Here is a 26,753-nt window from a genome sequence, read left to right as displayed (position 1 = left end):
GCTATTTTTCAGCAAGTGCTGACGAATGGAAAGCTGCCACGCGCTCTTTGATTTGCTTGCAATGAGTTGAACAACCCGGCCGGGGTAGATATCGCACTTAATACAATTTACGACAACCCTGATTCTATTACTATTATGTTTGACGTCTTGAGCGCTGTATAATTTCATTTATAGACTGGAAACGAGGTTAAAAGGTATTTATGTTACCCACTATTTTAAGGAAAATTTACGTGATCCAATAACTTATCTGTGAAATGACGTCAAAATTTCTATTTTTAGTGATACAGGCAACCGTCACTGTAATTTGATCAACGTAATAGTGGGCCTTGTGTGAATAAAACTACGTAATAACTCCCAAATTTTTCGTTAAACTTGCGAAACAATGGATGGATGGTCCTAAAGGTCTCACTAAGGTCTTGAAACTCAAATCGATATCATTATAAGAATAAAAAGTTCATAGCCTCCCTTAAAAATGTGAATTAACAGCAACAAAAATTTTTTATCTTAACTTCCTTGTAGTTTCTTAAGTTTTATTTATTAATTTTTTATCCCTACGCTCTTCTTGATTTTTGAACTTTTCGTCATTGTCTGTGTTTGTTCACCTGCTAACAAGCTCCAAGTTTTGTGTGGTTGTCAAGATACAAAGATAACGCATGCGATAATGGTGTCATAGTTCTATTTGATTAAAAAAGCTGTTTCATTCATGGGAATATGCAAATTCTGTCCCCTGTTCAATATATGTAATATCACCATCGAGGAAGAGGTCTGACAAACATGTTTATCTCTGATGCGGTCATCTTACGATTCACGGACAGTTGATTAGCGATGTTAACATAGTCTTGTAAGATTCAGTGCATTTCAACTGCGCGTAACACACAAAAAGATAACTTTGACGTCGCAAATTATTCTGGAAATGGCCTAGAGAGGGTTTGACAAGGTATGTTGGTGGAAATTCTCAGATTTTATCCGTTGACTCACTGATTTCTTCATTTTCTTACCAAATGATTTGTTCGAAATTCGAGCTTCAGTTCTTGAAGAAATAATAGCGGAATTTTGTCGACTATCAAAAAGATTCTCGACCGTAAGTAATAACTGTAAATGCAGTTACTAGTAGATCAACAAGAATGAAGCCAACGATTTCGACTTAAGCGGAAAATCTTGACTTCACTATAGAAGTAATACCATTCTCTGAGAATTATGGGGAAAATTTTTACTACACATTTTGCAAAGTAGCCAGATCTCAAATCGAGTTTATGTTAAATCAAAGAGTCATTAATTGGGATAAGGTTCGCTTCTGCGCATATTAAATTGCATTATTTCCTTAAGTGTTGGCTCTGTTTGTTTTCTGATAGCTGATTTACAAATTAATCGAGGAGAACTATTTTATGTTTGTAAATTTTAATTTTGTAGCTTTTGGAAATTAAGTGGCCATAACATCATGATGACGGAGGTTAATCACATCCCTCGAGCGTGCTTAAACTATGCTTATCTCATTTTTGGAAAGTCAGCATTTCGAGAAACGTTGTGCATACGGGGAAAAGGTACGTCCTGCTCTGAATTTTTTTGTTAATACGGTTCAAATTTAATTACTAACCTTAAAACGACAAAGGCAAACCTTTCTTTGAAAGATGTTTCTCTGGCTAGCACTATGTCAATGTCTCACATGGTATCAAATGTCAGAAAGCTCAGCAGTTAGCGTCAGTTTTTCAAGTAAGATCCCCTTTTTCTGAACAAGGGGAACTCAGTAAAGCATGTGATATATTATAGTATTTCACAGTTGCGTCATTAAAACATATTTTAAATCAGACAGTTCAGAAAGGCAAAACCATAACGTGGTTCTTCTACGGAGTAAGGCTTTAGAATTTAACGAACGCGCTTGGCGACAGAGCTTTAGGTTCCACCCGGAAAAAAATGAGATGGCTATAGATGACCGACGAGCTGCCTGAGATGAGCTCACGATAAACGGATAACTACAGAAGTGAGAGCCTATCAAAATACAAGTTATTCTAAATATCTAAATGAAGTCACATCTTGTTGCGTTATCTTCTTACTAAGGAAGTATTTGATGATTGGAATTTGAAGAAAATATTCTTCTCTACAATATCTAGAGGTGTGTTTACGTTTTTCATAGGCAGTTTTTCGGTCCAGCTGGTCTTAAAATAGCTTTAATTGCTAAAGATTTCCGTTGATTATGGAATATTGTCCGATAGCGCGCGGTAAAAGCCAAGATTTGATCTCTGTTAAATGGCCGGTCCTTTTTATATGTATATGTACTAGACCTGATTTGCAATTCTGATACCCCACAAATACCGAACGAAAGACGCAGTGGCTAGCTGGAAACAACTTACTGCAAATATTTAAAGGGTGATTTCTTCTCTTGTCGTCTTCTAAGCAAATTAAATACAGTTTCAGAATCAAGAACGAGGAAATTGCTTTGTCTATGACCTTTTGCACCAGGGCGCGCGTGAACTCAGACTGGAATAAGGTTCGCAAATTAACTATTGGACTGATAAGGAAACACAGCCACAGCCTACAAGAGTGTCTCAATGCCTTTTACGGGTAAATTCTGGCCATTTTACGGCTAAAGGTCAATTTCTCTTCGTTAAGGTTAACAGAAATTTTAAAAAGTAATTTTGATTGTATTTAAAAAGTTAAAGACCAATTCTACTGCTCTAAAAGGCATTTACGACTGATCAGTTTCGGGATTGAAAAAAGACACAAAGTATACGGTACTAGAAGAATTATGATGGACACATATGGCATACTTCTTCAGTAATCTTTAGCGACTTGAGCCAAATGTCCTTGTTTTCGTTAATTGCTGGGATGAGTGTGTAAGTCGTAACCGACAAGATTCCAAAAGATTTTGACACTTTCAAAATAACACAAAGTAGATTTAAAATATTATAATTTTACGGTAAACTTTTTTTTACGACTAACGGTTAAACTTAATTGATATTTGCCGTTTCACGGATAAAACCATTTAGACTCTTGCATAATTATTGCTGCCGTGATTGTTGTTGTTGTTTTTTTAACTTCGGGAAAGTAATACGTTTTCCGTTGAGGGAATGGTGTCGATAAAACACCTCTGTATAGTACTTAACGATTCGAAATTTTAAGTACCGATCTTTAAATTCTTATCAAATTTGAAATTATTATTATCATCGTCATTAAATTTATCGTTAAATGATGCAATGAAATTTTTAAAGAAATGTCTTAAAATTGTCCTAGTTTATGTCGTAAAATAGGTTATGGTTAGTAGCTCGTGGTATACGTAGATATCGGATGTGGTCGCGATCCACGCATTGAGAGACAAAAGATTATATTTCTCTTTTGAAATTGTCCTGGTTGTTGAAATGCATTAGTTGCAACTTGTTTTCACGAGTCAGTGGCCTTTTCCTGTTTGTCTGAGATTTCACCTCGTGAAACTGCACGTGAGTCATTAGAAATTAGCATCTTGAGTCGCCTTTTGAAAAAGTTATATAACCGTGACTTGCAATTAGTTACAATCGTGGGCGAAAAAAAAATTCCGTCAATGTTTTTTATCGCAGTTCCATTATAACTGGAAAAGTCTTAAGAAGTTTTTACATACTTAGCCTGTGTTGATTTGGTACATGACTGTAAGTAATCACCTAGAGGATGATAAATTGCATTCACGCCCTGTGTTTTTCATTCACGAAATTCTTTGAACAGTTTATCGTGACTAATCGCAACCTAAAACGATTTTACTGCAATTGATTCGGAGAAAAAGTTATTAAAAATATCGCATCTGTTTTTCCTTTGAGTGAAACATACCACTTAAGCAGTTTTACTGCTGAGATTGTCAAGTTAAGAGTTTGCCTCCACCCCTACCCCCGTAAGTTTCTGAATTCCGCCGTGACGTCAACGTTTATAGTAGTCGGTTGTTCATTTCGACGAGTCAATGTTTGACAATCAGAAGCGATGAGTGAACTATACTCAAAAACAACCACGGACCCTCATCAAAGGGTTGATTTTTTGACAGGATAGTACAGAAATCATTAAGTATTACTTAGGAACTAGGCATGCCAATTTTAAGCGTACTCGGTAAGTGCGAATGATCAATTAGTAGTTGGCAGATGTCGAATGTTTTAGAATGCCGCTCGTCTCCTAGGATTGCTGGTTCATTAATTAGAAAACAAAATTATGTTTTAACTTGTATTTTAATTTCTTTCTTACGCATGTTTAAATCAATGGACGGAATGAGCAGTTAAGAGGGGCAAATTAAGATCCCTTTCTGGTAAGAAAATTGTTGTATCCTGGTTAGATTCGACAGATTCTCGATCTTGTCCTTACTAATCCAGAGCGTCTTTGACCCGGAAAGGTTGAGGAATTTTACTTTCGAGACCTTCTGTTTCAGAATGAAACGTTTAAGGAAGTGAATTCATTTCCTTTTGAAGTTGATATGTTACTTTTCTCATTTATATTTCACATTCTTTATGAAGCAAGAACAAATTTTAATTAGGAGACAAGTGACAGTATTTAGTTCATTAACTAGTTTGATTTTGAAGATAGTTGAATTAGTTGCATCGCTGATTATTCACTTTCGTTCATACCCTGAAAACAATTCAAAATGAAGATTTTCAGTTCTTAAGAGTTAAAATCTCTTTTGTTTCTCAACTTCGTTTCTCAGAGATTTTATTGTTATTTGTTTACTTGTACTCAAGAATTTGAATTGCAAAATCTTTAATATTTGAGTTGGTCTTGCTATCAAATTCATTTTGATAAATTATATAATTTTTTGATGTCCATTAGATTATATTCTTGTATCTTAAGTCTTTTTCCCAAATATCTATGCCAAACCTCCATTTTTTTCAATTGTATGCCTAATGTTCTGTTTTCTTGTTGTTGTAATTATTTTTTTAGATAAAACAAGCACATTTGTACGTGTTTTGCTTCAAAATGTTACTCTGGAGACAGAAATTTGTAAGGGAATTTCTCCAACGTGGGATCAAGAGTTTGTCTTGTAAGTCTCCTTTTCACGCAAATTTTATTTATCCAAGTCTCCTGATTATTGCCCAGGTCTGTTGGTTAGGGAACAAGTCCTTGACTCTTGGTATATGTAGTCTGATATTTCTCCTGGCAAATGTGGATATCTTTTTCTATGAATGGGGGAAATAAGGTTGTCTCCACTGGAAAAAAAAAACATCAGGCTATGCTTTTAGGAGGGTTGTATTTTTGTGTTCATTGGTATAGCAACTTTCTATTAGCAAAGGGAGACTGAGGCAAAGAAGCCAATCTCAAATTGAGGGGAGTGGGCAGGGTTTGTTATCTTAAATCAAGCTTCTCTGTAATCATGTATTGATCATTGAGATGGCTCGTTGAAGTGAGTTATCCTGACCTATGTGATTTTCTCTGGTAATAACCAGCTCGTACTGTTCTATACACAGTGAGACAAACCAGTTGGACCAGTTGCTGTGTTTCCAACTATGGGAGAAGGGATTCTTCAAAGACAGCTTGCTGGGAAGTGCATGGATCCCCTTAATGCAGATCCATCATTCAAATATGGAAGGAAGTGGCGCATGGATTCAGATGAGCAATGAATCAGCTAAAGGACTGGTGTCATCAGGCCACTTGCTGCTTGTGGACACTCGGTTTGAACTACCGTCAGGTAAACAGAATTATTTTATGAAAGGTTGGAGCATTTTGGTAGGGATAACTAGTCTGGTTCAAAACTCTAACTTAACCCTTTAACTCCCATGATCTGATTGTTAATTCTTCTCTCTAGATGCCACACACTTCCTTGTAATCTAGTTTTTGATCAAGATGACAACTTCTTCCTGACAAATTTGTGTATTCTCATTACCTGTTTGCTGGACAGATTAGGGAAATTATAAGGAGAAGTTACATGTTAATTACTTCTGGGAATGTAAGGGTTAACTGGAACACAGAGTAGACTTGGAAAATTCAATGTTTTGTGAGTTGAGTTTTTAACTGAATTAATCCCTAACAGCAACAAAATTCTCTTCTTACTTGCAAAGGACTTTCAGAGGAAGAAGCATTAGCTCTCCAAAATAAACTGGATGCCTTTTATACCATCATGAATCAAGAAATGGAAGTCCTCAAGGAACAAGCGAGGAAAGTGCAACGAGAAAAGGACATAAAGAATTGTAAGATTGATCACTGTTTTGTTATAAATGAACACGGTTCTTGTAAACAGAACAAGGAGCAGAGATTGGGCAAGGTTAATGATGCCCATCTTTCTCTACTTCACAGAGGACTCAGTTTTATTTCTGAACCAGGGGCCTATATCTCAAAAGTCCCAGTACCTTAATGGACCCAAATCCATATTTAAAAATAAAAATTCAAAAAATAGAGAAGCTGGCTCTAACACCCAAACAATTCACTTTATTTCCTTAGCTGATAGCTTTATTGTAAAATTTTAAAAACTTTTGAAACTTCCATTTTGAATTAACACAGAACAGATTTATAGGCCTGTTAAGTTAGCGGGACCTCTGAGAAGTGGGTCCTAGGGCCACTTTCACACAAATCCCACTAACTTATCAGGCCAAGGATAAAATTTAAACTCTAATTGTAAGAGATTATACTATAGTGCAGGTCTTAGCTCAAACACCAGTTCAGTATGTTTCTTCTCTCTGATAATTTTGTTATTTGAATTTCAAACTGTCAATATCTTGATTTTCACTGAAAAAGGTGAACAAAATTTGTTTTGGAAGTCTGTAAAGTTTCAGGGCTCATAAATGAAATGAGCCCTCAGAGTCACATTTGGGTTTTTTCTCTGGTGAAGGGGAGGAATGGGTAGGATAGTCAAGAAAGGTTATGCGTGACAACAGTAATGTGTGAAAATAATGCGTTAGTAATGATGGTGTCCCATTTATCCCTATACAGAGACTCACACTTGGTTGATCTCCACTAATTTTAATATGTTTTCTATTTTAATATACAATTATATTTATGCATACTACTGTAATTTCTGGCCAATTACCCATGGCTAATCTGTTAATTTTTCCACAAACAGTTAGTGCAGGTTATAGGAAGGTGCGGGTAATACGATAATTTTTAAAGCTGCCAGTGAGTATAGTTTTATTATGGAAACATTTTCATTTTTGCTACTAGTGAATGAGGATTTAGACAGTGCTTACACAAGTGACGCAGCAGTCTATAACCCTCACTTGGACTCAGACCCAGAAATGAATGACCATTATTCTGATGATGTCATGGATGGGCAAATCAGTGACAGTGAAGCAGACCGAGACAGACTGATGATGAGTTATACGGAACACTTTGATACCAGTATCAAAAGCACCTCTGATGACATCCGTGAGGAACTGGAGGAAGAATTTGAAGAAAGCAGCCTGCCTGAAACTTGTGGTTTACCTGAGAGTCAGCAAGGAGAAGAGGATGAAACTAAAAAGCTTTTCTATGAACACTTAGATCAATCAAGCTGTGACGTAAGTGTCAGTCTTTAAAGATTAATCCTCGTCCAAGAAATACTCGAATTTGTTCTCTCATTAATATTCAAGGGGATCTCTCTTTTTTATCCATCTGTTACTAGCCCTGTGTTTCTGTTACTTTGTTTGTCTGTCCTTTTGACTGTTACTTGTGCCAGACCACTGTATTGGTGACTGTGTTCTCTTGCAATTATAAAGTCCTGGGCCGCATTGTTCAAAGCTGGGTTAATTGAGATAATCCAGAGTTAGTGTGAAATCTGGTTTATAGAACCAAAAGCTTAAAATGAGAATTTGTTATAATTCTTCTTGTTTACAATTTGATGATCGGACCTCTATTGAGTGGTCACTCATGGGGAATGGCAAAGTGACCTGGCAACCCCTTAATCCTTTCACTCTCGTGAGTGACAGAGCCAGAATTTCTCCTTACATCATCAGTACAACATCAAGCAGACAAGTGATGAGAATAAAGGAAAATATCAACCAGGGAATTACAAGTTGATTCAATACCAAATTCTCCAAAGCAACATCATAAGAATGATATGGCAAATAGTAATGAGAATTACTAATGAGATCATGAATGGGAGTCAAATGGTTAATAAATGATTTAGCATCAAGTATTTATCTTGTAGCTTGAGGAGGAAGTTGAATTCCTTGATCATGATGTGGTTGTTACTGAACAACCAAAAATTAATGCTGAGACTGTGGAAAATATCCCAGAAGAAGATGAGGAGGGTGAGAATGAAGCTCCCAAAAGACACGCAACTCTGAAACGCAAAGGAGGCTTCAAAAAATCACCAGGAACCACAAGGAGATGCTCATGGTGAGCATTTTATTAAAAGTTTAGACTAAATTTAAAGTAATTCAAAGGTAAAAGAGGTAAGAAGTTAAGGAGTTGGGTTTTGCTTTAGATCCAACTTCATCAATCAAAGATAATGTAGGGTTACTTACTGTTTACAACTCTTTTACATCCTGTTTTATCCCTTCCACTCCCACAATTTAATTATCAATTCTCAGCACTTTTTTCTATACTTCCTTGAGAATTTTGCATTTAAATGAGTGACATTCCTACATGGTATTATCTTTCTCCTCAGCATCTTTCTGCTTAGAAATTTAGTGAATTTGTAAAGTAAAATTCATTTTTGCTCACCCCTGGTGTTTTAAAGGTTAATTTAACCCTATTCATATTTGATAAACTTTTGGCTGTGTATTGCTTTTGGTCAAATAGACTTAATCACGTACTAAGTAGATTGTTTGTATACACCGTTTTTAAGTGTCGCATAGTTTAGAAATGATATCATGACTTCCTTGAAGACACAAAGGAAGTCATCTTTATTGAGGAAATGTGTTTAATTGTGCATATCAAACATGACTGGATACTGAGTGATACATGAATTTTGATCTGGTTTTCAAAAACATTTAATGTGAACCATGTAGCATTGTTAAATGTTTAGTAAATACATTTTGGAGAGAGAAAAAGGGGTCCAGATTGTAACTGATTTCTTACATAGGTTACCTATACATCCAACAGGAAGTCTTTTGCCCGAAATACTCAAACCTTCCAAGAAAAATTACTCAAAGTTAGGATGAATATGGAACTTGTGGGCTATATTTGCAAGGCAAACTGCAAAGTAAACAAATTTAATGGCAAAGGACATACACATAAATTCTGTCCATTTATTTTTTTCTTAATCACTACAATGATTTTGTTGTTTTGTTTTGTTTGATCTATTTTGATTTGTGTCAGTGCCTATGTGGTGATCATAGTACCCATAAAATCTTTGTTTTCTTCACAGGAATGAAAAAACTAAAGAAATTCTTAACTCTGCGAATTCAGGTTCCATCTTAAGAAAACGGAGACCTTCTATTCCCTTTGTGAGTTTAAAGTTTTAACTTTTTTCATTGTGTTATAATGAGAGTGCCTTAATCCATATCTTTAGTTAGCAACAGTCAAACTGTGTAGTCTTTGATTTTTAGTCCTGGCAACTCGATTGCCTTAAATTTTGCCCACCTTATGTTAATTCAAATTCAGGAAGTGAAATTGCGCCTAATACAGGCGCCAATGCGACTAAATTTTTCACTTTGGCGACCAAATCCTGAAAGTTAGTCGTCAAATTAGCGACTAGAACGTTTCATCATAACCTTACCAAGAGATATAGTGAATTAAAAAAAATTGCAAAGATAAATCCGCGGCAAACTTCCTCGTTAAGTTTGTTTCCAAAACGTAGCACATGCATCTCGATCGATAACCAGACGCCATCTTGGATTTAGATGAGCCTGAACGTTGTATATCATCCATCCTAGTGTCCACTTTGTAGCACGTTAAAGATCTTTTCCCTAACTTAATTTGGGAGGGTCTATCTAGAACGCTGACAGCGTAAAGAAAGATTTTGTTTGTCTTTGAAAATGGCGGGCAACTTTTTTTGAATTGGCTACCACTTTAAAGAATTTAGGAGCCAAGTGGCTATCAGAAAAAAAAGTTAATTTCACGCCTTGTCAATGCTGGTCTGCTTTTTTAAATTTCACATTTATGTTTCAAACATTGACTAGCTGCATGGTGAAAGACTTTTTTTTTCTAATTTCTTGAGAGGACATCATGGTAGACTTCCTAAGGAGTAGAGCTTTGAAATGCATTGTTTGAATTTTGTCCATTAATGGCCTTTATTCGTCCTCAAAAATGTGATTAATTGATTTGTATATCCATTACAATTGCTCCTATGTTTAAATTTCATGGTTCTTTGACTCAAAGACAGGAGTCATTATTAAAGGATGCTATAGTATTTCAAGTTCACTGATGATTTCAAATCATAGATATGACTTTATATTATCAAACTTCTGAAAGAGTATGTTAGAGTTTGTGAGTGAAAAAATCTGAGCTGTTTGAAATTCAAACTGCAGATTCATGTGAATATTTTTGTCAAGTATGCAGATATGATCACCATTAGTCTTGAGATTTGCATAGTATAAATACATACATAACAGTACTGTTGTTGTACTGGTGTTCAAATGTTATCATCAGAAAACATCAAGGTGATATGGTAATGTTACCTTTCTCATGATTATGGTACTGTAATTAAAGGTGTTGTAAATATAACAGAGTTTTGTTTATTTGCTTTCTTGACAGCAACCAAAAGCAAGCCCAAAAACGATCAGAAAACCCCACATAATAATGTCCCAGAGAGCTCATTTGAATGATGAAGAGCTGGTATGTTGAGGAGTGGATTTTGAAATTATTATTAATTTGTGACCAGTGATAAGGTGGATATTTGGTTTTTAGTGATTTATGCAAACAGGCAGAACTATTCTAGTGATTATATTGAACATTTTTAATATTTTGAAAATTCTTTTCTAGAAACTTCATGTTTACAAGAAGACTCTTCAAGCACTTCTCTATCCCATTTCAGGTATTTTGGGTTAACACTTTACACCCTGATATCAGTGTGCATATTCTCCATACTGTTCTTTATACATTTGCCAAGGTGCTGACAAGGAGAATTTGTTGAGTGATCAAAGGCTTTTGTTGGTGATCATTTCCTTTATTCTCATGACCATAATGTGTGATTCGGGGTGTCACTGTAGGGAGAAATTAGATGCTAATCACTCTGAGGGTTTAAAGGGTTATTAAATGTTATGATAAGATTTGGTGTTTTTCTTGTATTTGTTTGTCTCAATGTGGTGTGGATATACTTTGCATTGTCTTGTAGACACCAAACCTCACAAATTTGAGATCTGGTCAACTCAAGTACCAGCGTATTGCTATGAGTGCGAAGGACTGCTCTGGGGTTTAGCCAGACAAGGGCTTAAGTGCAAAGGTGATATTTCACATTGCTAGCAATGGCAGTACCAACTGATAGTGGCAATACTGTCCTATAGACAGATAATCAATACTGACCTATGGACAGATAATCAATACTGACCTATGGACAGATAATCAATACTGATCTATGGGAAGATAATCATGTAGCTGAGTTGTGAAGCCATGACAATGCTTTAAATATCTCTCAAAAAGCTACTGCAATCAGTGATCAGTTAGACACAGACAAATTGAGATATTTGTAAATCAGGCAGACGGTTTGTCAGTGAGACATTATTATATTCTAGGGAAAGGCTAACAAATTTCTTTATTTTAGAATGTGGAGTAAAATGCCATGAGAAATGCAAGGACTTATTGAATGCTGATTGCTTACAACGTAAGTGTTGCTAGATCTTTAATTTTTACAAAACATCATGATTTTATTTTGTAACTATATAGAATCAATACGCCCAAACTGTGGTGAATGACATCTGGCTTAGAGACACACAATTACTTGATCACAGGTCTGCTCCTCTCAAACAGCATGTGAATACTTGTTCTTTCAGGTGCTGCTGAAAAATCAGCTAAACATGGTACAGATGACAAGACACAATCTATTATTGTTGCCATGAAGGCAAGAATGGAATGTCGAGAGACAGAAAGACCCGAAATCTTTGAGCAAATCAGGTGCATAGATGTTAAGTGTTTTTTTAGGATTAACCCAATTATATTTTGTAGCAAACAAAGAAAGCAAGGGCTCAAGAAATGTTGACATTCAGTTCATTAAATTGAATGATTATTTTTCCTGATGGTTTTACATGGAAATTTCATTTTGACTTTAGTGAAGTGTTTCGCATGGAACCCAAAACACATGCTGGTCACATGAAAGCTGTCAAGAATTTGATCCTAGATGGAACATCAAAGTGGTTGGCTAAAATATATATCACTGGTAAATATAATAAAACAACTTTTTCAATTGGGACCTTTCTGGCTAACTTGAAATAAATTCCCCTTTTGATTTTGTATTAAGACTCACAGTACTTATGATCGATTTGCATGTAAGTTTGGAGGAGTGCATATATCTGTTTGAAGTAAATGCTGTAGCAGGGAGAAAAGTTACATTATAGCTGGAGAATTCTCTAAACCCCACTTGTGTTTTTCTCTGCTTATTGACCTGTGGTTGTTACCAGTGGTAATGATTGAAAGCTATTTACACTCATCAGTCACTTCTGAAACAAGTAAACCCACTGTGGTGTTTTTTCTTTTTTAACCAGTTGTCAGTGCACAAGGACTCATTGCCAAGGACAAAACGGGTCAGTCGGATAATGTGTGCTTGGTCAGATTTAAATTATGTTTTTGTTCTGCTGTTATTTTATGGAAAACACAGTCATTTCCTTGATTTACTGAGAACCACTTTGACACCTTTTAAATTCTTTAGAATTACATCATTCACCCTTCAACAGCAACAGCAGCATTTTTTCCATGTGGCTCATGTCAGATCTAGAAATCATTGCACTCCATAGTTGCTAAAATAGAGTAATTTTCATTTGTCAAGACTTGTAAATGAAATAAAGTAATATTTTATTGATATTCTTCTTTTTTTGTGGGCCCTAGGTACCAGTGACCCTTATGTCTCAGTTCAGATTGGAAGAGCTAAGAGGAGGACAAAGACCATTCCCCATGAACTGAATCCAGAATGGAATGAGACATATCAATTGTGAGTTAACTGACTAATCATTTAACCCTTTCACTCCCAAGATCTAATTAGTAATTCTCCTTACTATCTGCCATACAATTCTTATGATGTTAGTTCAGAGAATTTGGTATTGGATCAACAAATAATCTCATGATTAATATTCTTCTCTATTCTCATCACCTGCCTGCTTGATATTGTATTGATATTGTAAGGAGAAATTCTGTCTTGGTCACTTGTGCGAGTGAAAGGGTTAAAAGTTAATTCCTACATTTCCTGCAGTGTGCTCAACAATGCCAAATGATTTTATACTCTTGCAAGTAATTTGTTTTCCTTATTTAGTGTACTAAATGGCTGCCAAATTATTGCCTTCATTTATGTGAACATTGAACTCTTATCAATAAGATAATAATTATAAAATATTCTGAAATAGGGTTAGGGTTGTTTGTGGTTGTTTTTATTAAAATTTAATTGATTATGAGGTTAGACTATTTTTTACCTTTTTCTCTGTTTTTCCTTTTACAGTGAGTGTCATAACTCTTCTGACAGAATTAAAGTGCGTGTTTGGTATGTAAAGAATGATGACAAATAAATGGGTGAAATATAATGATTAAAAAAATGATTTCAGACTTGAAGTCTAAGTGCATGTTCTGTATTGTGCCTTCAGTTGAGAACAAGTGACTACCCACCTGTAGCGCCAACAAATTGGATATTCTACTACATTCAACTGTTTAGAAGTATTTTAGTGCCTAAAAAAATACCTAACTGTGACTTTGAAAAAAAAAAAACTGCAAATGTGAAAATACAAGCTGTAGCATATTGTTAGCAGTTTACAAAAACAAGACTCTGACCTATTTCTGGTTCTTTCTGATGGCAGGGACGAGGATGATGATATCAAGGCGCGTGTGAGATCAAAGCTGATCAGAGAACCTGATGACTTCCTTGGGCAGACGATTATTGAAGTTCGAACACTGAGTGGAGAGATGGATGTTTGGTATAATCTGGGTAAGAAGAAGACTCTCTCTTTCTCTCTGTCTGTCTCTCTCTCTGAATACTTTTGCTGTTGATTAAAGGTAGCCTTTCTTATTTGTCCCATGTAGAAAAGAGAACAGATAGATCTGCTGTGTCTGGTGCAATACGTCTTAGAATCAGCATTGAGATTGAGGGAGAGGAAAAAGTTGTACCATATCATCAGCAGTACACATGTCTTCATGAGGTAAATATTTACAAAACACTCTATTTTGTGATTTCTTTAAAAAAAACAAAAAAACAAAAAAAAAAACAAGAGGCGCAGAAGAAGTAATTTTTATGAAGCTTTTGCTTCCCTCCGAGATATCTTTGAGTTGGTAATTTACATGTATTTCTGTCATTTCTTTTCTCCTGTAGAATATATTTCATTTCTTGTGTGAGAAGAATAATGGGCAAGTTCCACTTCCAGTGTCGAGCTCAGTAAGTTCTTATTTATGAATGCTGTTTGATCTACAAGTATGAAGGGATTATTTTGTAGAGAAGTGTTGGATTAAGAACTGGGTCTTCTTGACATCATTCTTGCTAATTTTTTCCAGAGAGAAGATCCATGGAAAGAGTTTTTCCTACCACCAGCTCTAGAAATAGTGAACGAGTTTGCAATGCGATACGGCATTGAAAGTATTTACCAGGCAATGACGTAAGTTTATTAGTCTATCAGTTAGTCACCCCATTGGCCAGTCAGTTAGTCAGTCAGGCAATCAGACAGTCAGACAGACAGTCAGACAGACAGTCAGTCAGTTAGCTAGCCAAGGAGAGACAGATAGTTAGTCTTCCAACCAGCTATTGGAATGATGAGCGAGTTTCCAATGCGATACGGCAATGAAAACATTTACCACGCAATGACGTAAGTTTTTTAATCAATCAGTCAGTAAGTCAGTCCATGGGCCAGCCAGTCAGTCAGTCGTCAGTTAATTAGAGATACAAATAGTAAGTCTTCCAGGAAGTCAGTCAGACAGTCAGTGAAATATTAAGTCGGCCCGTCACGTAACCACAATGTTGATCAGTTAGGAGGACAACAGTCCCTGAGTTAGTTTATATACCAGAGCCCAGTTGTATAAAGGGCAAATAACGCTATTCAACGGATAAATCACTATCCGACGGATAAGTGAGAGAGAAACGTATGGTGTGATCCACCGGATAGAGTTTTATCTGGTGGATAGCGTTATCCAACCTTCGAACAACCGAAGCCAGTATGACAGGTAGTCATACAGGTCCAACAGGTTGTTAGTCAGACAGTCAGCTAGTCACCAGCTTGTCTTATTCACGTGATTGTTGCTAATGGTTTAATTCTTTCTCATCAGTCACCTGTCCTGCCTAACGACAAGCTACATGTGTCCAGGTGTCCCAGCAGTCATCAGCAGTCTGCTAGCCAACATCAATGCCTTCTTTTCTCACACTACAGCTAATTCTGCCACATCCGCTTCACACAGATTCACTTCCACTAACTTTGGGGTAAAGAAAGATAATCGATAACTTAGAGATAAGGCCTTGAATAAGCAGAGCTTGGCAAAAATTGTGTTTGCGAGATTTCGTGCTTCTTTTACTTTGTCCCTCCAAGTTACTACCCTAGTAGACAGAGAAAAATTTATTGACTCTTTTTTGGCCATCAGAGTTGGTCTTTATGATTGTTATCAAATCATGATAAACTCGAGTTTTACATTCTACATCTGAATATAGTGAGGGTTTCTTCCTATTTGTTGTAATTTCAACATATGTAATTCGTCGATTTTTGAATTAATTTTCAGAGTGAAAAGTTTGTGAAGATTGTGGATCACCTCTACAATACGTTAAGAATTGACATTGCAAACTATCGGGTAAGATTAAAAAAAATTAATAATTAAAAATAAAAGTATAAAAAATTACAGTGAACAACACTATTGATAAAGGAATTGCCACACCCCTAAGGTGTGGCTTCGTAGCTCAGTTGGTTGTAGTGCCCAACTAGTATCTGGGAGGCCTGGGTTCGAATCCCGTCGAAGCCGGATCTTGTTCAAGCTTCTTTTCTGCAGTTGCTAAGTTTTATTCCACCTGTGTGGATCATTTCTTTTCTTGATTTTTATCTGCAGGTCAAATTAAACATATTTTATTAAAATTTGTTATTGTGAATATTACACAAGTTTCGCTTGAAACTCCCGTGATTAATTTACAGACAAACTTTCCATCGTCAAGTACGGAGAAGTTAGTCGATTTAAAGTCATCAGTGGATCTATTGACAAGTGTCACCTTTTTCAGAATGAAGGTTAGTCCATACAATAACAATGGTTTTAATCTTGATTATGAAAAAGATTAACAGCGAAAAAATATAAAGTAATTATCAGATCCTAAATCGAATGATTATTGTTAAAGCCTTGAGGGAGATCACCATAAAGAAAAATTATTTCTGGTTGTGACATAAGTGAAAATTATTTATTGAGCACCTACACCGGCCCCAAAGGGTAGCAAAGAGGGGGTGGGGGTGGGGGGAAACTGATCCCGTCTGCGCACGAATTTCAGAAAAATTCACGCGTTACGTGTACTTTAAATACTTTGAACGGTAATTCATGCATCATGAATTTCAAAGGAAACTTGAAATGTCAGCTTACTACGCCATTGTATACGCGTCACTTATTAAGTTTGGACTTAATCACGCGTTACGTATAAATCCTTTGGCACCCTCGTTTTACCCACGATGAGATTGCGTGGCTTTCGATAATGAAATATATTTTTAAACATATTAACAGGTACTCAATCAGCGGCCTACTAGGACAGCAGAAATTGTGCGCGAGTGTGTCAAGGTAAGCAGTAGTTGTCACAGGGACTGTGTCAATAATACAGATGCTATGCTATTACCTGCGAATGGACTCCTACAACTCCTAACATATTTAACACTTTACAATCATCTTCGTTACAGAACTGTGTGAAGGGAAGTTATGCTTATCTTTATGCAAACTGCGCTGAGTTGTACGATAGAGAGCTCGCTTCAGAAAGCTCCTCGTTAGAACCAAGTATGCAGGCTGGACCCAAGAGCTTGGACTTCTGGCCAAAGTTGATTTCACTGGTGGTGTCTGTGATTGAAGAGGACAAGTGTACTTACACTCAAGTCTTAAACCAGTACGTGATTTTTGCAGACTACAGCCGGCACCTATTTCCCATTTTAGTCCTTTGCGTGATTTAAAAGAAATCAGGAAAAAAAATTAAGTTGCATTGTTGCGCCAACTTAATTTATTTGCTGAATGATTTCGTCACGCAATGAACTAAACTGAGGAAAAGGGGTTACTCATGGCTTAGTTTTTCTCCTTTTTTTTTCTTACATATCTTTTCCCAGATGTTTGACTTCCCAAATGAAGTAATTAAACATTTGACAATGAAACCTTACTGTATGATTCTTCGTTTTAAAATCTATTTTAGGTTTCCCACTGAGCTTAATGTCGGCGAAGTCAGTGCACAGGTGTTTTGGGACATGTTCTGCTCGGACCTACAGGATATGTTAAAAGGTAGTGAAGCTGAATATACAAGTTATTTTCATAATACATCGTTTTGGACGTTAATGGTATAGGCGTGTCATTAACCCCAAGGTAGCGTTATGATTTTTCTTCGTTGTGGTCTTCTTTTCCGACGTACGTGAACTCCATAGTTAACTGGTGCTACTTGGCATTGCTTTACCCTAAGCCTTGGAGACTAAGGAAAACCTGTGGTCCTTGTTTGGTTGAGTACAGGTGGCTTTCAAGATAGAAGCCTCTTTGAAAAATATCCGGTCAAATTTATATTTAAATGAGATAAGTACTGAATACTCAATTTTGTTTTTCGCAATATTTCCAGAGCACAGCTTAAAGCAGCAGTCTCGATGGGGCAGTGCTGATTATATGAACCTTCACTTCAAGGTAAAACCGTTATGACAACACGACAATAGGCAAATCTTCATTACTTAGTGATTATTAACCCAACTAAATAATATGAAAAGACTTCATTCAAAATGAATGTTTGAAAATTGTATTACCTTCCATTTCTTGACTCTGTATCGTGATGATCTCATATGGACGCTTCAGGATCTTTATGATTTCAAGAGAGTTTATTAATTGCGAATTTAAAATTTTGCACCATCATTAATGTGATGACAAATTCTAAAAATATTACAAGGAGCCAATGAGAAACCAGAGCAAATGCATGTAACAATTAAACTTCCTCAAGCGCGGGTAAACGCGAATGACAAAGTCGCGGTCAGTTTTGAGTCTGATTGGTCAAGGAGGTGGCGTGAGTTTTCTGGACCAATCATTGAGCCTTGTAAACCAAATCCAGTGAAGTCCCGGATTACTATCGACACTCGATTGAAAACTGTTCTTACAGGAATTTTATTCGTTTTAGGTTAAATGGTTCTACCATGAGTATGTCAGCATGTGTCCAGAAAACAAAGGCATAGTTCCAGAGTTTCCCAGGTAAAGTGTGGCCATCCAGAGTGTGCGCTTCTTCATGACGACGTGACTAATAATGAAATTTTGGCTTTTACAGCTGGTTTGAGCCTTTTGTGTCTCAGTGGCTGACAGAGAACGATGAAGTGTCGATGGAATTTATGATTGGAGCTCTTGATAGAGACAAAAGAGATGGAGTAAGTAAAAGGCGAATTTAAACCTAGATATCCAGACCAGACTAAGAACAGACTTCTATCAACGGAAGTCAACAGAAACTGGCGCTCTTGTTCACAGTATAAACGTGGGCTACGAAATGAACAGAACGACTACGTTTTACCAGCAAATCGAAATTGACCTATCAGAAGTGACGTATGCTACTTACGTCTTGCGTCCGATGACGTCACAAAAATACTGACCAATCAGATTTCACGACCACGACTTAAAACATTCGACTGGCAAGCAACTCCTCACGTGACTCTGGTGATGACAGGTAGACGACAGGTCAATCACTCTCGACAACAGGCCTTTGAAGATCATCTCCCACCTGAATGATTAGACTACACGATTGAGGACAAAAGTGAAATTGAGAATTAAATACAGTTTCCATTCTTATATGGATTCTTCTTACTTTCTATTTTGTTAACTTGAATCATTCTGAAATTTGTGTTGGTATATTTGTTTCATTCTGTAGTTTCCTCCGAGCTCTCCTCACACTTTGTTCTCCAATTCAGTGGTAGATATTTTCTGCTCTTTGAATCAAGTAAGTCGTTTTCCCTACATCGTGCCTTTTACTTTAGATGTTAAGATTAACTACTTGTTACAAGTTGTTTAATGAAGAACACTTGAACATTTAGATGTGTACAAAAGCTGCCGTAGCTTTAGCATTTCCTCTGTGAAATGATCGCTTTGCTAATTATACGTATGTTTTTATATAGATACTGATGAAATACCAGGATTTTTCCTTTGACTAAAAAATCATATCTTCATCGCGCGCAGTGAAGATACTATTTTTATCTTTCACGTGTGAGGATATTGGTGTCGCCATAGTTACTAACAGGATTAACCAATTACAAGAGAGCTTCCCGCTCAGGCGCGCGGCTGGTTCTTTTGAAATTTCATCAGTACAAATAAAATAAATAGAACATTACATAGCCGCTTGAAGATATGAATTTTATCTTCTCGAGCTGAAAGTATCTCTCACGAGTTAGCGAAGCGAACGAGTGATAGATACTTTCAGCACTCGAATATAAAATTCGTATCCCCGCGTGGCCATGTAATATCCTCTTTTTTTTTACACACACTACAGAGCTTTGAGATTGTCAGGAAACTTGACTGCCCAGATCCAGAAATCCAGACACGCTACGTCATCAAGTTCACTATGGTAAGCGAAACATAAAGATATTTAATCTCAATCGGAAGACGTTATGACGTTTTGATTGTCAAACAAATTCTCCTTGTCAGCACCCTGAGAAATGTATAGGGAACAGTTTGGAGAATATGTATACTGATATTATGGTGTGAGGGATAAACTGGCCGTTTTAACACGCAGTCTAACATATCCTTTCTTTCTTAATTTGCAGACTGTGCAGAATGTGTTGCTTCAGTATGCTGAGAGGATAAATAGAGAGTTCAGCGTGTGGTGTGACCAAGGAAAAACGGCCTGCATTCTGATGAACAACATCCAACAACTACGAGTCCAGTTGGAGAAACTTTACGAAACTATGGGTGGAGGGGGAAAGGTAATTAAGCGTGATATCTCTTATGTTTTTTAGTGAGGCTGGGAAGATGAGACGAGAATTGCATTCTAGCTCTTTTGAGCGGACTGCTATCAGAATGCCGAAAATATTCCTTAAGGCGCAGCAGAAAAGTGTAATGACATACCGGTAGTTCTTAATGTCATGAAAGGATTCTCTTTGCCATTCGTGCATGGAAAAGCGGTCGGTTGAGAAAGCAGCGCGAGATTTCTGGATTGATTGTAAAACAAAGTAAAGTAAAACCAACGGACTCCTGGATTTCTTTCGACACTAGATTGAGAATTGCTCTCTCTCTGATTTGGAAAATAAAATGTTCATGCAAGATTTGTATACTGATGTTTCTTTCCGTAACATAGCTTTCCCCAGAATGCAGTGAGGTCTTCAAGGAATTGCAAGTTAAGCTCAATCTCACTTTGGATGAACTTTGTGTTCTATTTGTTCGAAGGTAAACGTAAATTTAAAACTAAACCCTTTAACTACCAAGATCTGATACACATTTCTTTGTCAATCAGTTATAGGAATTTGATGTTAGAGCAAGATAACAACTTATACCTGATGAGTTTGAGTATTCTCATTACCTGTTTGCTGCATAATGTATGGATGTTAGAGGGAGAAGTTATATGTTTTAAATCACACCTGGGAGATCACTGTTGGAACCAAATTCAATGTTTTTTGTTTGTTTGCTTTTTATTTAGGGTAGCTTTTATTTAATACATTTATTTCCGGTTTTTTCCTGCAGCTTCGATTCCACAATACAGGAAAGCGTCAAGGGTGTGGGAAACCTGCTATTCAAGTAAGGAGACACTCAAAATTTATCTTTCATTGTCGTTTTTAGTCTTACAATTCACTTTCCTTGGTGACTTTGATGTAGTATATCAGTTTAGACTGTTTTGGAAGACAAAAGACAGAAGACTTCGTTGCCGGACTAATTTTGCCTATTCTTCTATTTCTTCTCAATATTCTTCTCGTAACAATGTGTTATAGAAGTTTGCAAGCCATTTTGTTAACCTTAACATTTTTCTCACTAATTAATGCCTTCACATGTACATCTGTTGTATACCAATAAGGTTCAGTTTATAAACCGTGTGACAGTTTTGAGCGGTCCACAATTTCTTTTTCAGGATTAAAAGTACGGGAAACTTTAACCCAGCTTTGCCAAGCTCTAAAAATGTTGTCGTTAATGATTCCGAATCAATTCTTCAACCACTGCTTGGAATTCTTGAAGGAAGGTAAGAAAAGAGAGTAAAAATTCTGGAAATGCCTTTTTTACTGACAAGTAGAAAAAATGAAAAGAAAAAATAAAGGTAACCAACTTGGAATAGTCTCGGCTCAATAGTCAGGCTGCGATGGTTCGAGGGATGGATAACGCACCCCACTGGATAAGTCACTATCTGGTAGCTTGGCTTGGCGTCACTTATCTGCTGGATAGCTATTTATTCTTGGGATAGCGTCATCCACCCTTGAACAACTGGGCCAGATGTCAACAACTGCGTACACCTTAACGTGGATTTTTCAAACCTTATTCGCTGTCACCAGCAAGTCCTATCCAGGACCATTCACACCCGATTCTTCAGACCACACGACCGAATAAAATTGGTGTTACTTATGCTGACTTTGTTCCTTACAGCTTGGAAATGTTTTACAATTCATGCGAGAAAACAGTACTGAAGAGGGTTCTAAAGGTAACCTGTTTCATTGCATTTGTCTATTAAGAATAACATAGTTCTTCAGCAGTAAATCGCACGGTTTTTTCGGAGTGCCTTCTCGATCATCGTGATCATAATTGGATTCATGTAATCTCTTACAGGAATTGTGGAAGCTTGTTATGGTAAACATCGAGAAGATTATAGTCTTGCCTCCTCTTCCAGATATTACGGTAAAGTTACTGGTCGACTTATCCGCGATTTAAGCTGTTTTCATACATTTAGTAATCTTCAATTGAGTGTCGATAGTATTTCAGAATTGTTTTGGTTTTATTTTTCTTCGCTCCATGATTGGTCCAGAAAACTCGTGCCTCTTTTTCAACCAATCAGATTCAAAACTAAACCAAATTGCGTCTTGGTTAATAGCGTTTTCCCGCGCTTTAGATAGTTAACTTGTATTTACTTTGAGTTCTCACTGGCTCCTTATGGTATGTCCCTTGATTCTGATCGGTTGTTGTGACTACTATGGTTTATGTTTTAGGACACTCACTCAAACTTGGTGCTATTTTTCCTTTTTGGGGTGAAAACATCCAAAAATTTCTCAGAAGATAGGTTGCATAGGTTGCAAAACAACTTGAAAACCCTATGTTTGGAGAAAGTTTTGGCACTTCACCCAAGACACGAGAACCTCGCCGGGTCAAGAAGTTGTGATTGTGGGCTCTGACAGTGCCACTCAGGAGTATAAATCAATACCGGAAAACTGACATGAAGACAACAAGAATTGTGGGGTGTAGGGGAGGGGAGCGGGTGTCCTGGCTTGTATTAGCAGCTTATTCAGAAGTAGTACTTGTAATGATTAAGGTGTTTTTTTTTCTGATACGCAGGAGATGAGTGGAATCACCGGCCAGTCTGACTCCAGAAACATGAGCCTTAAACAATGTGCCGTGCTGGAAACCGCTCTTCTAAAAATAAAGGTAATATAATTAAGAATTTATCACGGCGAGTTGGTTTTTATAGTCAGATGCTTTTGTTAATGTTGGTTGATGAGATAGATCATTGAATTTTTCCTCTTTGTTCGTCTATTTCTTTGCAATAAAGGATTATTTCAATGCTTCTGGGAAAGGACTGAAAAAGGCGTTTTTGGACAAGTGCGCTAACATGCATTCTCTGAAGTCAGCCTTGTCTTTGTACACCCAGACCACCGATTCGCTTATTAAGGAATTTGTGAAGAGCCAGAACTCCCAAGGTAAAGATAATTTGGTGTTATCATTTGAGTGGATAATGTTAATTTGCCACAGTGAAGAGTTTCTAGAACTGACGCTTCCAGCGTTTCCCTTTTCGGCCCCTTTGTTAGAGCAACGACCCAGACCGACGCAGCACGACAGTTTCTTTAGAATCTTATCCCCATGACTTCCGAATTTAGGTTTGTTGTGGGTTGATAGAGGTGTGTTTTCGATTCAGTGAGATGGGAAATGAATATAGTCATGGAACCTGTTGGTGCGTCGGGAAGGAATTAGTCTAAGATGTTATATAAGGAAGGGAGGAGGGGTGGGTTGGATAGGAAAGGAAAGGGGAATTAGGAAGAAAGAAAGGACGATTCAACAAGTAAAGGAAACGAATGAGAATGCCATCAGGGCAACGTATCGGACCAGTTAGGAGAGATGGGTATCCCGTAATAACATCTGTTGCGATTTCACGCGTTTTTAGAGGATCCAGGAGTTGACGACCCAGTGGGAGAGGTGTCAGTGCAAGTGGACCTCTTCACCCACCCTGGGACAGGAGATCACAAGGTTACTGTCAAAGGTACTGAGAAATAAGGAAATACTAAACCTCAATATGTTACTCCTTTTACTGATGACTTTATTTTGTGATAGAAAGTGTTAAATTTGTTCGTGTGTTGTTGTATTGCAGTTGTCGCTGCCAAAGACCTCAGGTGGCAGTCACCTGGTTAGTAACTTTCTGTTTTAACAGCGGATAGTTTTTTAAAGTTACTTTACATTCACCATGTCACACAAATGGAAAGGAAAGTTCGAGGTAAATGTTGTTCCTGTTTTGTTTTCAGGAATGTTTCGTCCGTTTGTGGAAGTGAACATTGTTGGTCCCAGTCTCAATGGAAAGAAACGGAAGAATTCCACCAGGTCGAAAAACAACAACTGGTCTCCGTTATACAACGAAACATTTTTCTTGTAAGTTGGAAGGAGAAGGTCTGAGTGCGGGAAGTTTTTATCGTAGGAACCAGGGCAGTTTTCACCGGGGATGTCAATTGTGTTGGTTGTGCTTTACTTAGCTCTCTGATTAGTCGAGAAAAATTCCCTCCACCCTCCATAGCATTTAGATTCGAAACTCAAACCAATGTCGTCTTGATCTCTCCCATCTTCCCGCGCTTTACGCAGTAAACCCTTTTTCTTTGAATTCTCATTGGCTCCTAAAATTTCCCTCTGATCTGATTGGCTGGTTTGTTTCCTTTGATATTGATTTCACGCCACTCAATCGAAAAGCCCTTTATGTGCTTAGCTAACCACCTGTTTGCATTTGTTTCCAGTCACTTGGGCAATGAAGATGAGTTGGATTCGTATGAGCTTCAGATATGTGTCAAGGACTACTGCTTTGCTCGGACAGACAATCTTGTAGGTATGACAGTGCTCCACTTGAGGAACATTGCTGAAATGGGATCATGTGCCTGCACCCCGGCCCTCGGACGCTATGTCCAGATGGATCCCAAAGGTTGGACCATTTTAAAGATTCTGTCACAAAGAATGAACGATGAAGTCGCCCGTGAATTTGTGTTGCTTAAAAATAACAGAAGATCAGAGGGTTTTGATTAATTGTCAGGAATTTATCGCTAAATTATAAGATTACCTATGCTCGTATTTATTTATCATAGTTTTGCCGTAAAACGATGTAGACAAAATTGAAGCCCAATGTTATGAATTATTCTGTAAGTTTCAGTTACGTCTGATATTCGGATGAATAGAGAAATTTTGGAACTTACTTAATAAATATATGCTGGCCATAAGAATTTTTTTCACAATTTAATATATAACATAACCGATAAAATAGGACAAAAATAAACAGTAAATTGATTCCTATTATTGAATTTATTGTTTCATTCATTTAAAAGTCATGATTTGTCTGATTGGATTGCTCCTGTGTGGACGTTATTTCAGGAAAGCATGGAAGTTATGTAAATATTTGCGTAGTGCTAACTTACGATAAACATGCTAAGGGAATTTTTGGCGGATCTTCAAATATTTGATGGCAAAGTAATGTCATAAACTTCCAGTATTGACATTGGTTAGGTGGAATGTATTTAAATTGTAACTAGAATGTAGTTGAGATTTAGAGAATTATCCTAAAATTTCCTCTTATATGTAAAGTATCCTTCATATTAAGATAGTTCTGCAGTACTTAAAGCTGATTGTATAAATTTGGAAAAAGTCTGCACAAAGTTACGAAAATGACTGTCGATAGTAATCTGGGATAGCGTTGGTTTTGTTTCATTACGGTCTCTGATTAGTCGAGAAATTTCACTAGACCCTCTCAGTCAATAATACGTTAAAATAATGGCCAATCAGGAGTTGGTTACTTTCGCTTTTTGATGGGTGGAGGTTGTGGTAGGGTAGGTGTGAAATCACGCGAGGGAATGTTTCCTCTCTCGCAGATGCTCGCACAAGTTGCGCTTTGGTTTCACACCCCAAAAGTGTTCTCCATCGTCAAGTTCTGATTTACAGGAAATTTTGTTAACGAACTGCAGGTTGGCAATTTACTGTGTAAGAAACGTCGCCCATGAAAATGATATAACTAAATTCAGGAAAAATGAATCTTGAAAGTGGTTTTCATTGTCACTCACGCAACCACGCCTTTTGGACGTATGGCGTGTTTGCACTGCTGCGATCAAATTTTCGACTGTACCGGCTAAAATTCGTCCACGATTTCTGCGTTCGAATTTTCTTAACAGCCTGTGTACAGCCACCCCCTACCCTCTAAAAGATAATCGGAGTTTTAATCTTCTTTTGGAAGGTAGGGGGCGTTTTTATACAGACTAATTTTGAGTGGCTAGGCGTATAAATTTACGAACGGTTAGCAAAGTACCGCATGAGCAGAATATCCAAACGCACGAACTTTGAACCAGAAGGAAATTAATATAGTGTTGTTGTAACTCAGCTTAAAGCATTTCCTGGTGCACTTATAGAAGTACATCAGTTTAAAGACATTAAGGGACATATATATCGTAGTTAGTACCGTAAGGCTTAGACACAGGATAAAATAATGATTGTCCAATGAAGTGGACATTTACTATCTAGAAAAATTATTATGCTCCAACTTTGTTTTAAAATTTATTAATTTTCGATATACGTAACTTCTGTGAGTTAATTATTTCGGGTTGGATACGTTTTCCAGTTGTACAGAAGGGCGTTATTTTTGATAATGGAGAATTGAATAAAAGAAAGTTGCCGTAGATGTTTCCTTTTAATTAGACTTTGGGTTTGTTAGCAACTCCAACTGAGAGTATTTTATGCCACTTTCAGTGGCATAAAATACCTGCTAGTGCCCATGCACCCACCCTTTAATACCACCCCACCCATTTTCTCTAGTACCCATGCACCCACCCCTTAATAGCACCCCACACATTTTCTCTAGTACCCATGCACCCACCCCTTAATAGCACCCCACCCATTTTCTCTAGTACCCATGCACCCACCCCACCCATTTTCTCTAGTACCCATGCACCTACCCCTTAATACCACCCCACCCATTTTCTCTAGTACCCATGCACCCACCCCTTAATACCACCCCACCCATTTTCTCTAGTACCCATGCACCCACCCCTTAATATCACCCCACCCATTTTCTCTAGTACCCATGCACCCACCCCTTAATTCCACCCCACCCATTTTCTCTAGTACCCATACACCCACCCTTTAATACCACCCCACCCATTTTCTCTAGTACCCATGCACCCACCCCTTTATACCACCCCACCCATTTTCTCTATTACCCATGCACCCACCCCTTATTACCACCCTCACCC

At 37.2% G+C, this 26,753-nt stretch overlaps 1 protein-coding gene across 2 annotated transcripts; it reads left to right on the top strand.

The window, feature by feature from the left end:
* The first annotated feature begins 681 nt into the window (after positions 1-681).
* Positions 682-26,180, top strand: LOC113672644 (protein unc-13 homolog B). 2 transcript variants are annotated; one of them, XM_027188951.2, is made up of 45 exons: positions 682-937; positions 1,411-1,541; positions 4,226-4,255; positions 4,882-4,981; positions 5,406-5,626; positions 5,997-6,125; positions 7,093-7,427; positions 8,057-8,247; positions 9,221-9,299; positions 10,549-10,629; positions 10,777-10,828; positions 11,129-11,236; positions 11,555-11,614; positions 11,784-11,904; positions 12,060-12,166; positions 12,492-12,530; positions 12,832-12,934; positions 13,436-13,477; positions 13,788-13,915; positions 14,011-14,126; positions 14,297-14,359; positions 14,476-14,576; positions 15,241-15,391; positions 15,685-15,753; positions 16,089-16,178; positions 16,660-16,713; positions 16,830-17,029; positions 17,327-17,412; positions 17,738-17,799; positions 18,281-18,351; positions 18,425-18,521; positions 19,016-19,084; positions 19,631-19,705; positions 19,905-20,063; positions 20,435-20,523; positions 20,818-20,871; positions 21,200-21,307; positions 21,706-21,760; positions 21,886-21,954; positions 22,606-22,695; positions 22,820-22,967; positions 23,429-23,524; positions 23,633-23,668; positions 23,784-23,907; positions 24,264-26,180. In XM_027188951.2, exons 2-45 carry the CDS (start codon positions 1,439-1,441, stop codon positions 24,544-24,546), a joined length of 4,644 nt encoding a protein of 1,547 aa, XP_027044752.2. In that variant the 5' UTR covers positions 682-937; positions 1,411-1,438; the 3' UTR covers positions 24,547-26,180. The 2 variants fall into 2 exon arrangements, with proteins under 2 accessions (XP_027044752.2, XP_089059293.1); XM_089203167.1 differs by lacking the exons at positions 682-937; positions 1,411-1,541 and adding an exon at positions 3,874-4,062.
* Positions 26,181-26,753: the final 573 nt, after the last annotated feature.

Source organism: Pocillopora damicornis, chromosome 4 (assembly GCF_964200805.1).
Source record: "Pocillopora damicornis chromosome 4, jaPocDami1.2, whole genome shotgun sequence".
Taxonomy (NCBI): domain Eukaryota; kingdom Metazoa; phylum Cnidaria; class Anthozoa; order Scleractinia; family Pocilloporidae; genus Pocillopora; species Pocillopora damicornis.
The sequence above is the reverse complement of the archived record's forward strand: the minus strand, read 5'-3'. Positions and strand labels throughout refer to the sequence as shown.